The sequence below is a fragment of the Corvus kubaryi genome, unplaced genomic scaffold (assembly GCF_017639235.1).
Source record: "Corvus kubaryi isolate FWS band 111438036 unplaced genomic scaffold, C.kubaryi_AGA036_p1.0 37249, whole genome shotgun sequence".
Lineage (NCBI taxonomy): Eukaryota > Metazoa > Chordata > Aves > Passeriformes > Corvidae > Corvus > Corvus kubaryi.
This window is the reverse complement of record NW_024581072.1, coordinates 5,566,373-5,582,700: the sequence shown is the minus strand read 5'-3', so window position 1 is coordinate 5,582,700 and position 16,328 is coordinate 5,566,373. Positions and strand designations below refer to the sequence as shown.

The 16,328-nt window shown below is 39.9% G+C and overlaps 1 protein-coding gene across 2 annotated transcripts in view; it reads left to right on the top strand.

Annotated features, from left to right (window-relative positions):
• The window catches only part of ACO1 (aconitase 1), a 35,965-nt gene that overhangs the window by 11,001 nt on the left and 8,636 nt on the right, over nt 1-16,328 (top strand). For both annotated transcript variants that reach the window (XM_042023564.1, XM_042023565.1), the window contains exons 2-11: nt 605-725; nt 2,497-2,665; nt 4,777-4,914; nt 6,233-6,302; nt 6,406-6,589; nt 9,266-9,405; nt 10,341-10,512; nt 10,945-11,045; nt 12,050-12,166; nt 13,400-13,559. In XM_042023564.1, coding sequence (XP_041879498.1) covers nt 629-725; nt 2,497-2,665; nt 4,777-4,914; nt 6,233-6,302; nt 6,406-6,589; nt 9,266-9,405; nt 10,341-10,512; nt 10,945-11,045; nt 12,050-12,166; nt 13,400-13,559 — 1,348 coding nt within the window. In that variant the 5' untranslated portion in view covers nt 605-628. The remainder of the gene's footprint in view (nt 1-604; nt 726-2,496; nt 2,666-4,776; nt 4,915-6,232; nt 6,303-6,405; nt 6,590-9,265; nt 9,406-10,340; nt 10,513-10,944; nt 11,046-12,049; nt 12,167-13,399; nt 13,560-16,328) is intronic.

Below are 16,328 nucleotides of genomic sequence, written 5' to 3'. Positions count from 1 at the left end.
GAGCTGGGGTTGTTTACCCTGGAGCCTCCTTTCAGAGGCTCAGGGGAGACCTTATCACTCTGTACAGCTCCCGGAAAGGAGGTTGTAGCCAGGTGGGGTCAGTCTCTTCTCCCAGGCAGCTCGCGACAGGATGAGGGGACATGTTCTCAAGCTGCACCAGGGGAGGTTTATATTTGATAGTAGGAAAAATTTATTCCAGTCACTGGAATAGGCTGCCCAGGGAAGTGATAGATGCATCATCAAAAGGTGTGTGGATGTGGCACTTGAGGACACGGTTTAGTGGTGGATATGGTGGTGCTGAGTTAACAGCTGGACTCGATGATCTTGGAGGTTGTTTCCGACTTTTAAGATTCTATGATTCTAAACCATGTGGTGTATCCATATTTTTCGCAATACTCTTGTGTTTCACAATACTCCTTCAGACCTTTTATCTCTGAGGATGTGTTACAATTAGATTTGTGGTGAAAAGGGAATTACTGGCAGTACCTTTTTCTCTGGTACAGGCCTTTGTGTGTGGGACAGATACATTGTAGACTGTGGGAACATGTACTTCGTATACAGGACAGATGTCATGAAAATATCTTTGATTTTTCTTTTGTTTTAGGGACACTAGGTGTCTTCAACAACCATGAGCAACCCTTTTGTACGGATTGTGGAGCCACTGGACCCGAAACAGCCTCTGAAGAAATTCTTTAATCTGGGCAAATTGGAAGATGTGAGATATGGTATGTTGACAACATAAGGGAAGAATTTTGTTAATATTGATGAACAGAACCTGAACAGACTTTGACACATTGGATGATACTTGGTCTCTGGAGAGAACTGTGAATTCAAAAGAGGGATCTTGAAAATAAAATTTTAGCAAAATTTAATTCTTGAAATTTAAAGCTACAGAAATATTGGCAAGATCACAGTAGTATTTTCTCAGCATACTGTGCACACAGCAGTCTTATTTTTCCTGAGCGGGTGAGTAGAGCTAGGCAAAACCAAGAGCACAAGTTTTCTTATAAACTGCTAAGCTATCTTGAAAGGCTGGAAAGGCTCTAACACTGATATATGTATGATTGAACCAATCAGAAATATTTTTCAGCTTTAAAAACAGTAGTGGCTAGAGAATTCTTTCTGAGGAGGCATTTTCCTAGTTCCTCTGACATTTCCCAAATCTTTCAGTGATACTGGTAAAAATCTTAGTGTCTGTGCCATTGACTTAGAAAGTGAGTATCTATAGCTTAGAATTGCCTGTGGTGGGTGGTGTTGGTGTTTCAAAACGTAAACCAGTGTTTAAGGAGAATTGAGGGAACAAGAGGAGGAACATTCTCTCTGAATGTTGGTAGCGCGTATGAATGTTGGCAGCACATATCCCTTACAGGCTCTGCTAAGTGAAAAGTCAATTAATGTCAGTCTTCGTGGGTGAAAAGCAGAGAAGAGTCTTGAGGAATAGACAAATACACATACGGTGTTACCAGTTGATCCATTCCAGGATTCCAAGAGTGATAACCTCCAGATTCTTTAAAGAAAAAAGGATGCCAATTCTCCCTATCCAGCATGAAAAGAGAGTAGCTTACCAGGGAAGGGCAGAAGATTCTAAAAAAACCCAAACCAACAGTAACAATTACCCCCAAAACCCCCAAACAATCAAAATCCCCCAGAACAAAACCCCCAACAACAACCAACCCAAATTATTCTGAATTACTATGTCCTGAAAAATAGATGGGCTTTTTTTTTACAATACCACTAATGAGATCTCACTGTGATTAAGTGACTTTTATGTCTTGAGGGGCAACCCTGTGTAGACAGTTGGAACAAACTTCTCAAAAAATTTTAAAATTTATATATTCTGACAGGCAATCAAACAACTGTTATTAAAATGGAGGAAGGACTGAGACATATTTGGGTTTTTTTCTTCACACCCATTGCTTGTAGTAGACCTGTCAGGACTGCTTCAATAGTATTTTGTGTCGTCTTCTTTAAATATTTCTAATTTGAAGTGAAAGAAGATTATTAGATGCACAGTCTGACTTTCATTCAGTTTCATTTTCAATCTCTTGAGATGAAGAGACTGCATAAGCCACTAAAGCTGTGTCTTCCAACATATTAGTAGAAAACTGTTTTTCTAGTACATTTGTATGTCTGTGTTCAGTGACAAGAGTGAGAGCAAACTGCAGAAAAACAAGGTGAGCACAGCATGTTTTCAGGGTAGCCTTGCTATGGAGGATGGGAAAGCTGTGGAAAAGTCCCTCAGCAAAGATGTCTACTGTGTCACAGGAGCTAAGATAATAAACCTGCTCAAAGCATCAAGTGGAACAGGTCAGTTAGCATTGGCTTCCTGGCAAAGCTGGAGGCTGGAAAAGGGGCTTTGATAATTTGGGATAAAGCCTTGTGAGAGTATGGGGGCAGCACTTGAGGACCTGTCTGCCCCAGGCATGGAACTCTGCGCTTGCTGACATATGCTCTAAGGTAAAAACTGAGTTTGTTTCTTGCCTCTTACCCATGCAGCTCGCCTGCCATTTTCCATTCGAATCCTCCTGGAAGCAGCAATCCGTAACTGCGATGAGTTCCTAGTGAAGAAAGGAGATGTTGAGAATATTCTCAACTGGAAAGTGATGCAACACAAGAGTGTTGAAGTGCCATTTAAGCCTGCAAGAGTTATTCTGCAAGACTTCACGTGAGTCTGATGCTCTCTAAAGCAAGGAAGAGGGGCTTTTGAGAGTGCAGCAATGCTCAGCTTGAGGTGGAGGGGTGAGCTAAGGGGAAGGATAGCAGTGATATATTAACAAAAGCCTTTTTCAACTTTTCTGGATGTCATGCTACAGGCAACACTTGAAGAGCCAAACACTCAGAATAAGAGCACTGAAAGAAACTCTTCTGGGATGGAGAAGGAAATATCTTCATAAAACTTCAAAACAGGGAAAGAAAATGTGATTGATAAATTGCATCCAAATTAGGAAGTTTGGGGTTTAGAAGTTATTCTTTGAAGGGGTGGTATTGTCTAGTCTCTCCTTTTTTTGTTGTTTGGTTGGTTTGGGTTTTTGTTTGGGTTTGTTTGGTTTTGGTTTTGTTCCCCAGGGGCTCTTGCTTTCAGTTTTTTTACCTATTTCAGTTCTCATTTATAACCCACATCATTACTTTGTCTTCTAAACCAGTATTAGTATAAATATATTCTTAAAGATTTCTCTGCTATTGAAAAAATGGACATATTTTTCCCAGAAATGCAAATTGAGATTCCTTCCTAATGGACTCTGAAAATTGGGCCTTGTTATTGCAGTGAGTCCTCAGGTGTCTGTAGTAATCATGTAATAGTTCCTGTTCCTGTGGAAAGTCAATCTTCAGGTGGAACAATAGCATCTAACTGTTTTAATACAGCATTTGTCTTGCAAGTCCACTCACTGTTCTTTTTATCTTTGTCCTGTGTCTTTATAAAACGTTTAAGTACATCCAGTGCTGCTACGTTGCCAGTTGATTTTCTTCCTCACCAGTAAAGTGTCTTAGCTGTCATGTCCTCTGCTTTGCATTTTCACAAAGGTTGTCCAAGTGCTAGAGACCCAGTACAGCTCTACTTTTAAAGACAATGGAAAAAATTGGCAAAACCTCGAATGAAAGAAGTACTGATTTCCTAGCTATTTTTCATCCACTGGCTGTTGTTAATGTTTTGAAAAACTGGAGCAGAGAGGCAGCTGAATTTTCAAGCTAACATTGTTCCTTCTCTTGCTGTTCTTCTTTCTTGCCCCCTACTTCTACTGAGTTTTAAAAATGTGTGTATAAGTCTGCAGAGCAACTGCATTCCTGAAAAATGAGCTCTTGGACAGGCCTCTGAGGACCCTTTTCAGAAGGGCAGCTTTGGCAACTTTCCAAAAGCCATACAACAATTACATTCAGATTGTCCTGGTTTAGAATTATTTAATTTCGTAGTTAGGATTATTCTGTAATTATCCTGAGTTGTTCTAAGGTGGTAGAAGGATATTGTATCCATTCCATATCAATTGCACATTCATAAGCAAACATTCATAAGCATGGCAAAATAACTCTTCTGCTACATTCCTCCTACCCCCCTGCCTCAAATTCCCCTTGGTAGCATAACGTAGAATTTCCTATTTTTCTTGTAAAAAACTTATCCTGGGATATCAAACTGCTGCAAGCTGCTGAACATCAATTAATTGTGTCCATGTTAGATAATGTGGATCCTTTTTTCTGTTTGTTTTTGGTAAACATTCAGGATTTTCAAGGTAAAATTCAATAGGAACTACAAAGCCTTTTACTGCTTTTGTTGTTGCTCTTGGTTTCTGATATTTTAAAAAATTGATAGCTTCCTTATGGTCAGAGTTGAAAACAGAAACTCTTACTGCTTTGGGCTGCTCTTACAAAAATGTGGTTTTTTCAGTGGGTTGCTCACTGATGCCAGATCCCTATGAGCATATCAGAGAACTCTTTTTGTCTCAGCAGCCAGCAAAATCAGATAGGCAAGTAAGAGGGTTTTCCAAGCTAGTTGAAGATATCATGGTAGGACATACCTCAGAAGAAGCTGAGAATGTGTGTGCAGAGAAGTGTCAGAAGCTTTGTTAAAAAAATATAGAAATGTATATGATCTCTTAGATAAGTCAAGTATTGAAATGCCAGAAGTTCTGGTTACTACTCATTATTTGCTTGCATTGAAAGTGGAGGAGTGTAGTTTGCTTTGCATGTGACAGTAGCTGTCTGTTCAGCATCTCAGGATTGGGTTTTGGGGTTTCTTTCTCTTTTCCAAGTTGTTTCACCATGCCTATTTTGTTTCTGTTGTAGTGGGGTGCCTGCTGTGGTTGATTTTGCTGCAATGCGTGATGCTGTGAAGAGACTTGGTGGGGACCCTGAAAAAATCAATCCTATCTGTCCTGCTGATCTCGTGGTAGATCACTCCATCCAGGTTGATTTTAACAGGCAGTAAGAATTGAAAAACACTCTTTTGTTCTTAATGGTAGTAAGTAAACTGAATCCAGTTACTGATCATCAAGTCAGTTCTGCTGGTGATACTGTTAGCATTTGTACTACAACATCCCAGACATTAAGAAATTTTTAAGTTAGACTGTTGTATCAGCTGCGGTGAGTTAGAGGGAGAATTTTACTCTCTCTGGGGTGCATCTCTCAGCAGCACAAGCCTGGACTAAATGCTGATAGAAACAGACTCAATCCACACTTGTGGTTATTGTACTTTTTTTTAATAATGCTTCATTACTATTAATTGCTCAGAAATAGCTTTTTTCCCACATACACTTTTTTGACCCATAGAGTTTTTGGAAAGGACAAATGAGAATATTTCCTTTCTTCCTCACTTCTCTAAGAATAGAGATGATCTACACTAGGCTCAGCTCTGAGGAACTGCTTTCTGCTTCAGTGCCTCCAAGCAGAAGAGCACAAGACACTGCTTGCTATGGCCCCTATGAGTCCAGGAAAAAAACATGAGGCTACTCAGTCCTCAGCACGCTACAAAGACTCAATAGCTTTCACTAGACCCACAGTGAAATACAGGATCTCTGTATAGAGGTCCTTCTACCCTCTAAGATACATAAATACGGGCCTACTGAACTAGTCTTCCAAACAGATCCTGCAATGACATGTTTTATGGTGGTTTCCTTCTATATTCTAGAAGTTTTTTGGTCTGCAGTTACTAATAATTATTTTTTGTCACAGCCTTATTTTATTTCTATTAGGCTCGTGAACATATGTAAGAAAGTAGAGATTTTCTCTTGCATAGAGAACATTGGCCAGATCTATGCTTCAGTTCTTTCAGGTTCTGAAGACCTAAGTTAGGCACCTTATTGAGATGAAAAATTTGTTAACACTATCTACTTTGAAACACAGAGGCTTCAGGCAGCACTATATCATAGCGACAGACTTTTTAACTGAAGTTGCGAGATAGTTGTGTTACAGTTTTCTTTACTGCCTTGCTGATTACTTCTGATTTAGGTGTTGGAAAAGTCACATTTCTGTAACATGCAGTGTTGCTTTCCTCAGGCTACAACTTTTAGGCCTGGCAAATGCAGATTAGTATTCACATGTGAAGCAGGTTTCGGGTATTATCTCTTAAGATTTCTTAAGTCAGTTTCATTGGTTGCCTATAGTGGTGTTAAAAAGGTGCAATGGATCAGCATTCACATTAGCTCAGAAATCTACTTTCCTTTCAACCTTTGGGTATATTTGACTAGATATAAAATTTAGGTGGATATTTTTAGTTCTGACAGCTGATTATTTTCACTTGCAGGTCAGACAGCTTACAAAAAAATCAGGACCTGGAATTTGAAAGGAACAAAGAAAGATTTGAATTCTTAAAGGTACTGAAAAAAAAATCTTACTTGCATGGAGAAACATTCGGTGAATGAAAGTTCTTCTGGTGTTCATGTTGAAAATTTTTTACTCTAATTCTTTTTGTTTCAGTGGGGCTCTCAGGCTTTTAAAAACTTGAGGATTATTCCACCAGGCTCTGGGATCATCCACCAAGTGAATCTGGAGTACTTGGCAAGAGTGGTGATGGATCAGGATGGCTACTACTATCCAGACAGTGTGGTGGGCACTGACTCGCACACCACCATGATAGATGGCTTGGGAGTGCTTGGCTGGGGTACGTACAGCAGCATGTCATGAGTAGTCTCTTGGCTCAGGGAGCTGTGTTTTGGGCTCTGATGAGTTGACTCGGGCTGGTGGGTTAACCTCCACCCTACCACTTGCTCACTCCTGCTAGCGCAATGTGGGAAGAGAACTGGAAGTCCAAATGCAAGATTAAACTAATGGGTAGGGACAAAGACAATTTAAGTGAAGAGGGGTGAGTGTAAGGAAAGGAAATTAAAGAAGTGATGCAAAGACAGTCACCACCTCCCATCAGCACATCAAAGCCCAGCCAGTCCCTGGGCAGTGGCTACTTTGGAAAGCCCACCTCCCAGATTGATGCTGAGCATGATGTTTTATGGCATGGAATATCTTGTTGTTCAGCCCTGGTCAGCTGTCCCAGCTGTGCCCCTCCCAATGTTTTACCCACCCCAGTTTACTTGCTGAGGGGCAGGGTGAGAAAAAAAATGCACTGATACTGTGTAAGCACTGCTCAGCAATAGCTAAAACACTGGTGTGGTATCAGCACCAGTTTGGTCACAAATCTAAAACATGGCACTATAGAGGCTGCTATGAAGAAAAGTTATCTCCATGCCAGCTAGACACAGTTACGTAGCCTAACCCTGAAAGCAAGTAATGTGATAAGGTCTCTTACAGTTATATAAGGCTTTGTAACTAAGCTCCCCTTTCTGGTAACTGCCTCAGATGATTTCTGCTGCATGTGTTGTTGGTTTTGTTTGAGTTTTTTATATATTCTTTTCTATTCTGCATTGAAATCACAGGGAGGTAGATAAGGAAAATATTAAATAAAGGAAGGGAATTGAAGTATCATTGACCATCTAATAGTTCTTGTGTCACTTGGCTACTTTAAAAGTGTTGAGTCATCCAAAAAGTATTGCAAATACTAATCTATTAGGTGGAAGGTGCTGAAAATTAAATCTGAGTGAGTTAAATATGGCCAGAGAGGACATTCTGAAGAACAGGACTGTGATGTTCTAATACCAGTACTCTGCAGAATATTTGTTACAGGAATAAATATAAGTAATTTATTTTTCCTTGTAGTGGTGAACTGTGGTGCTTGAATTATTGAATAAATAAGTAACTATGGGGTGGAAGTATTTGCAGTAGCAAAGACTTCAGCTGAGGCTTTATTTTCCTGTGATACGGTGATAGGAGCACTATTGAAACAGCTGTTGTACAAATATGGAACACACTGTGTTTTTCAAAAATATTTTCTAGTTGTTCATGAATGTGCTTGTGAAGTTCTGAGCACCACATATGATAGGACTTTTTGTTTTTAATAATCCAGCTATACTACTGTAGCAATATTGGTTGATGGAGACTTTCTATCAGGGATGAAAGAGTTCTTGGCTTAGAATGCAAAGGTAAACAAGTTCAGTGTATCTAAAACATGACATCTTTGGGATTAGACACATCTCTTATTCTATATTTGGTTGCAGCATATGCATGGAGCCATCATTTAGATAAGTTGTAGTGCTAAAAGCTGCTTGGAAAAGTGTGACTCTTAGCCTCAGTTTTCCTCCAGAATTTGAAAAGTATGGCTGGACACAGTCTATAGCATATGTGCTCAAAATGCATACTCTTGGATCCAACATTTCTTTCCAGAGGCTGGTAATGCTGAACTTGGTTCATGACTGTCAGTGGTAGTCAGTCAGTTATATTGACTTACTTCACTTTTTAAAAATAGTTCAACACCCAGTGAAAGGAGCCACATGACTGGATCTGTCACAGCATTATCTTTTAAATTAACATAAGTATATAATTTTGAATAAAAGAGATTAGAAATTATTTTTCAGAACCGTTATTAGATTAAGTGGGAAAAAGGATTGGAGTAGTGATTTGGCATTCATAAGTGACTATTACAGGCAGTTTGTTCTAGCTCAGTATTCATTAAGCTAAACAAAAGGTAGAAGGAGATTTCAAAGGAGAAGATAAACATACGAGGGACTTTTTACAGGCAGCAAGTTATAAAACTGCTTGATGGTTTGGCTGCTTAATGCCAAATTGCTAGATAATAAACATCACAGGTTTGTTAGATTGCATATGACTGTGACATCTTGATACATTACCTTAATAAATTAGCAATATTAAGTAGTAGCTGGAATTCTAATAGTGAAGGTGCTTATGCAAGGGTTCCCACCTACACATTCCCAAACCCTGTTGAAACGTAGTGGACATAAGGGAAGATATTTCTGTCTTAACAAGTAGCTTTTCTGTTAGCATTCTTTAGTAACGTTTCTTTCTTTCAAAATAACTTCTGAGTTTTCGTTTGGTGGCCAACAATCATGGTCTGCTTATATTTCACTCACAACACATCATGTTCAGTGCCTTGTCAGTGGTTCTTGGTTTAAGATAGTAAATAAAACTTTCACATCTGTTATTGTGAAACCCAAGCATTCTTAGAGTAAGTTATTTAGATTCACCTAATACCCTGTCTAATAGCTTAGGAACAAGGATGAAAATAGGAAATAAAATTAAATTAAAAAGCCCAACCTTGCAGAAACAGTAGTAAGATGAGGAGTGCCTCTTAGCAGAAGACTCAGGCTGTCTGCTTTCTCTCCCCTTTCACACCCTAAATAGAGTACTCATCAGGCAGTTGACTTCATGTGTTTGTCTCTGACACCTTCGTATCTTTCTAAATAGTTGCATTGTATCCTCCTGTTGCATGCAGGTGTGGGTGGCATTGAAGCAGAAGCAGTGATGTTGGGACAGCCGATCAGCATGGTACTTCCTGAGGTGGTTGGCTATAAGCTGGTGGGAAACCCTCAGCCACTGGTAACATCCACTGACATTGTGCTCACCATTACCAAGGTAAATTACCAAGATACGATATTTTTCCATTACTACCAAGAGCTAAACATATTCCGTAGGAGAGTGTCACTGTACTGACTGCTTGAGACAACCCTGTTTGGGCTTCCACATAGTAATTTTGGACTTTTTAGAAGCTTTATCACTCTCTGTGGATTGGAATCAGCTGATCAAGGACAATTTTCTAGGCCAATCTGTTTCCAAGAGGCCAAACAAAATATATGTTGAGATATTTTGGAATTTGGTAATGTTTTGGAGCAACAGTGCTTTTCCTCTGCCTCAAAAATCCCCCGATGACTTGTTTTTGAAGTCCCCACTTAAAATAAGGCAATATAAATCCTGGAAACCAGACAGTAAGCATTTTAGTCTGATGTCTTCCATGTGCAGGTGTTTGACTCATGTCATATGTTCTTAATATGCTTACTCACTCTGTTCATTGTCACTGAATTAAGAGTATTACTGGGTCAGCATTAGTGTTGTTGGAAGTCAGAAATCTGGTACACAAGTTCATCATGGATGCTGTCTACAGAGAGACCTTCAAATGGGGAAAGCCAACATTTTTTTCATTATTTTATTCAGATATTGTGTGTGTTCAGTTTGACTGATGTACTTGTGCAGTTGGTTTTCCCTGTTTTCCCATCTTTGTGGGTTTGCTGGCTGAAGACTCCCTACACAGTTCTCCTCCTCTTAGAACATCATGTTGAAAAGAATACAGTTCTTGTAAGATAGTCTGGTTTAAATGAGAGGAAGAGCAAGTTTTAGAAGGAATACGTCCCTATGTTGTACCTTACTACTGAAACTTTACATCTGTGTCCTCATCTTCATTATTTAGTTTACTAAAAGCTTCCTGGTTTCAAATGGCTGTAGAAATCTTCACATAACAGACATGCTTACGTTTGACACATAACAATAACACAGGCACTGTATTTTTATAACAGCACCTTCGCCAAGTTGGAGTTGTGGGTAAATTTGTGGAGTTTTTTGGTCCTGGTGTCGCCCAGCTGTCAATTGCTGACCGAGCCACCATTGCCAATATGTGTCCAGAGTATGGAGCAACAGCTGCCTATTTCCCAGTGGATGATATTAGCATTGGATACCTGATACAAACTGGTGAGTGTAAGAAGAGACCACAAGTTAAGGGGTAATTGACAGAAGGACTCCAGGTCTATATGGCGTTAGTGGGATTGAATCAGGTGAAGCCACCTGAGCTTCAGTTTGTTTTTTTATTGAGGCTGGTTTTTGCACTTAGGATTCATGTTTAGGAAGAGGTGAGTGTTAGACTTATAGAACCTAAATGCCTGCCCAAAATCTGATCCTAGTTTGTCCAGATGACAGAAACAAGCCTAAGATTTTGTTCTGCAAAAGCCACTAAGTCTGCTCAATTGGTTTGTTTTTAGTGGATCTCTAATATTTGTCTTGAAAGAGTCTTGTAGTGCTGTTGACACTACATAGCCTGTTAACACGCTTTTTCTTGTTCTGTCAGGCGGTGGTTCCTCCGTTTAACTTGCATTTTGTTTTTGCTGTATCTGGCTTTCATTTTAGGCCGTGACAAAGAGAAGGTTATGTGCACAAAAAGGTATCTTGAGGCTGTGGGAATGCTAAGAGATTTCAAGAACTCCTCTCAGGATCCAGACTTCACACAGGTTAGAAACCACTCTGTCTTCTGGCTCCTTGCTTTATGCCCTGTCTTATTTTATTGTGACAATTGTCTGTTTTTCACAGAAGAGATAATCAAGGGATTAAGAGATAGTCAAGGGATTTCTTATCCTTTGGTTTGGTCTGCACAGCTGTCTTATTTTAAGGCCCAGTGGAATGAATCAGCTGGCTCTTCAGGTGTGAAAACTTGGGTGTAGGTATAGATTGGCTCTCAATTGACCTCTAGCTGGTGGAGATTCTGCAGTTTGTTCCATGGAGCTTTGAGAAGTCCTGCCAGATTGAAGAGTGCTCTGAAGTGTAGCTATGGAGATAGCGTGGATGTTGTCTGTGTGAGACTTGTTTGCAGTTTTACACTTCTTCTATTCAGCTGGTTATTTTACTGTGTGAATCAGGACCCTTAGAAGCCCTGTGTTGTAACCACAGAGCACACAACTAATTTTCTATGCAAGAAAATTAAGATCTTACTCTGTGTCCAGGAAACTCAAGAATATTCCTGGTTTTCTCTACTGAAAAATTTTATTTTGCAACTTGTGTTTGGGTTTGCATGATTATTCAAAAATCTTATAGGAAGTCTTTGGAAGGATGTAGCACATTATGAAAACAAAGTTGGAATGTGGGTGAGGAATAGATTAATAGTCTGCTTTGGTTTGTGTCAGTACCAGTATTTCTTCACATAATTTTTTAACCTGCCGCTAGCATGCGAAAAGACAAATTAAAAAATAATTTATACGCTTAGATGCTTTAGTCACATTTGGTTTTTCAATAAGTTTAGTACTTTTGATAGCCATACCTATGAGCTGGCAGTGTTTAAAACTAGAACTGCTCCTTTTCTTCTGATCTTCCCCTTCTCACGTGTCTTCAATAATTTCTGCAAATAAAGATGTGCAGACTTAGCATTGGTTCAACAGCAGAGGTAAGCATACCTGTGGCTTACCTGACTTCAACCTACCAGGCAGTGCCCAACCACTCTCTGTTTATCTTACTTGAACAGGTTGTTGAGTTGGATCTCCATACTGTTGTGCCTTGCTGCAGTGGACCAAAAAGACCTCAGGACAAAGTTGCTGTGTCAGATATGAAGAAGGACTTTGAGACTTGTCTGGGAGCCAAGGTAGGGACTGGGAACACTTGGGCAAATAAACTAATGCATGCCTCTTAAAGCTGTCTGGTGTTCACGAGCTACGTTCTGGGGTTGTGTGTTGTTTGTTTGCCTACTGAAAAATAGATGAGGGTATTAGACTGCAGTTTTGAATGTGACAGAAGCAATAGGTAGTTCAAAATTGCAGTGTTGCTTCTCTTGCATAAAACTGTTCAAATCCTATTGGAGTAGTATTTCTTTCTGATCTTAGGCCTAACATGGTTTTAACATACATTAGAGATTTCTGAACTTGCCACAAAGGGGGGTTGTTAACAGAGGGGCCAAAATACCTACTGCACTGAGTTCTGAGCTAACTACCCAGCTCTTCAGCTCTCCAAGCATTCCAAGGAGTTTATGCCCAAGTTATCCACAGCGTAGTTTTGCACTAAGAATTGAATCTATTTAGCAGAGCGGAACTGCGTGTGTCTCTGTGACACTGTGATGTTGGTGGTAGACAGGAAACAATGACTACATTCTGCATCATCCAGTCAACAGTGGTCATTGAAAGAAGAGCTAGATTTGTATTTGAATGAATATTCCTGGATACTTTAGTTTTCTAAATCACTTTGAATCCTTATGTGATACAGTAACCATCCTTGTTAAATGCATTACAGAACTCTAGTGATGTAAATTGAGAAACCTAAACTCCAGCAGTTTCCAGTAGTTCTCAGTTTGTTACATTTTCCAAACTCCATTAGGTGATCTTGCTTTTCATGGCATGAACAGTGCTTTCTTGCTCTTTGGTTTTGTTTTTTTTTTTTGAACTGTCAGACTTTTACCTCTCAAATCACCTCCTGGTATACATTTAAGCTGTTTGGTAATCATGGCTTAAAAATCTTATATGTTAAGGCTAAAATTTCAGGACTAGATTGTGTACTGTGTGTGGTCAGGAATCTGGAACATACAGGAGTAGGAAGCATCTAAGCAGTCCGAAGGAGGATGTGTTCATGCAGGAAGAAAATACAAATACATTTTGCTGCAAAGGCTGCCTCTTTTACCAGTAAACAGAGAAGAGGATAAACTCCAGAAAAAATAATTTTTGTCCACCATTTTGGTTGACCTGAGATGCAAGCCTTCACCATCAGACCTAAAAGCACATGCATGGATGTGACTAAAAGATGCTTCTCATTGGTGAAAAAACAGCCTGATGTTCAGTCAAAATATTTGTTATCCACTCCTTTTGATTCTTATTTTCTCCTCCTACAGCAAGGATTCAAGGGATTCCAAATTGCACCAGACCGACACAACAGCATAGTCAAATTTAATTTTGAGGGCTGTGACTTCGAGCTTGCTCATGGTTCAGTCGTGATTGCGGCCATTACAAGCTGTACAAACACCAGTAATCCCTCAGTTATGTTGGGTGCAGGTAAGTTGTTTTGCCTAATGTGCAGTAGTTTATGGCTCTGGATGTGTGTCTTAAAGACACTAACAACACTGATGAAATTCAACACGTACAGTCCTGGTTTTGTCATTTGGAGTGCTAAAACTGAGCTTAGTTTCTGGGTAGCAGAAGGACTTCTGGAAGTGGTAGCTAGAAATGTAGGTTGACAAAAATGTGTCCTTCCTGCACTGTCTTCTCTACAGGGCAAGCTGGAACTTAATTAACCAACACTTTTGACACTTTTTCAAATGCACAGAAGCTGATATATAGAGCTAAGAAGAGGCTGTTGAAAGTCAAAGCCAGAAGAGGGACTGTGAAGAATGGTCTATTGGTGTAAGTCATAAGGTGCTCTGATCTGTCAGCAGAGTACAAAACACACATTTGGCTAGAGGTTGCCTTCTAAGGTTGTTACAAAGAGTCTGAGGGCATGTTAGGTGTAACTAGAGGAAGCAAATTGTGTTCTCAGGGATTGAGAGCTTTCAGAGCCTTTTCTTTTACATCTCAACTGCATCCAAGAAGAGGCCAGAGGTGGGCTTGGTATTCACCACTACAGAACATTCTGACTTAGTTGTGTAAAATTTCAGGTCAGGAGATTGTTCATTTTTAACATGACTAGTCTGGGCAGAAAATTTGTCATTCCTCATGTGTACTTCTGGCAACAAAATAGGAATGAAGAGTGTCACCTCAAAGGGTTCAGTCTGTACTGGACAAGTTTGGCCCACTTTCCCAGATGCTTGGCTACATGTTCACATATTTCTTTCTCTCTTCTGCAAACATATATACAGATGGTATCTGTCACTGCATCTGTAGGATCATCGCTGCATTAGGGCTTACTAGTCTGTCAGACTGTTCATGTGATGCAGACTTTATTCCTACAAAGGTCAGCAGGGATGTGCAATGGGCAATACAAAGGCCCTTGACCAGAGAGGATTATTTCCTGGTTAAAGTAATGTAATTTGTCTTTATTCCTGTGTGGTGCTGGGAAGCTTCTGGCTTGTCAACAGTCTCTGTCAACATTCACTTTGTGTTTGGCTTTTTGATGTGATATTTTCACCTGTTTTCAGACTAGGATCTGTCTTTAGGTGCTTTACAGTACCAGCAGTTCACCCCCCTCCCAGGCACAAAAAGTCTTTTAAATTCTGGCAGCAGTTTCAAAGTCCATCATAAACTAAGACAAAAGAGGGCAAAAGGGAAACAGAGGAGAGACCTGCTCGTTTTCTTACCACTTTGAGAGGAATGGAATTGAACAAGGTGTCCCAGTCCACTTGCCCTTAACAGGACAGCCAAGGCAGCATACCTCTTTCTCAGGTCCATTCTGCATAATCACAGAAATAGAGCTGTATTTCTTTCTTCCAAGGATCAAGAAGTAGGTTTTCTCCAGGCAGACTCTCTTTGCCTTGTCTGTTCCCTTAGTTCTAGCTGAGTGTGTATCCTCAGTTGTGTCACCTGTTCAGGACAGTTTCCTGAAGTGCTTGGCTTCCAGGCTAATGACATGCTTTTTTAACTCTCTCTGAGGCAGTAGGGATACTGATCTTTCAACCATCTTGGTTTAATAGCTCTATGAGTTTAAAATGTAGAATGCGCTGCAGATACAAATAAAGTTGGTTCTTTGAGTGCATTCACTACTATGTAATGCACAGCACCGTGAAGAATGTAATCCTAAGGATTTTAGTGTACGTGCTCAGATTTGGTGGCTACTCCCACCTTTGCTGCCGTTCTGTACAGCAGCACTTACGTTTTGACCTTGACAAGGAAGGAAAAGGTAATTGTCAGTCTCTTGATAAATGTTTGTAAACAAATGTGTTGACAACCTCTGAGATACCCACAAGAAATGCGATAATTTGGCTTTCACGATGAGGTTTCAAATGAAAATAAATAAACATACAGTGTTCCCAAATAAGTAACCAAGCTAAAAAATCCAGGATATGAACAGTTGTTTCAAACTACTTCAAACTATGTGTCACACTAAGTGGGGGCTGTGTGTCTGTGAGGATAGTGGGTATGTGCTGTAGGAACCTTGACAGCCTAATCTGAGTTTATAAAGGTGTTGGATTAAGGTTGCTCAGAGGAATTGAAGTTCTGGCATTTCCTTGCCAGTTTTGAGAGTTTGACTTTGCTGTCTTTTCAGAAGTGATGTGAGCAGGAAGACTGAAGGAAACACTTTCAAACAGGCTGTCAAACTCTCAGTTCCTAGGATGATCATTTGTTCATGGTTTCATTTGCAAAAGTATCCAAGAGCTCCAGTTTCTGCAACTTCCTCTTCAGTAGCTACGGAGCCTCATCAATTTCAGGAATAGGACCGCTTCTTTAAATTCACGTGTGTAGGCCATTTCACACAACACTTAAAAGTGTCATGGTCCAGGTTGTGTCTAGCAGAGCTGCCAGACAGCTGGCAAACATAAAACAGTTTGATGACATCTTCCTGTCGGAGATCATGTTGGATCAAAGCACAGCTTATGTCTATTTTCTTACCTAAATGGATGTCGTGTGAGAGGGAAAACGCAGCATGGGAATGTGAAGTTTTGCGTAGTTTGCCTATCTGCTGCTTCTTTTACATTCACCCTGGGAAAGAACTGGGGAGGACTTGTTTTCTGAACATTCGTCTATGTGTGGACATTTAATTTCAAAGGAATGAATTCAGGATAAATGTGTGTGTCTAGTAACATGTTCCATTGAAACATCTCTATGCATATTACAAATCCAGGAGTAGTAAAACAGCACTCGTGCAACAAGCTGTGGATTGTGAGATAGGTT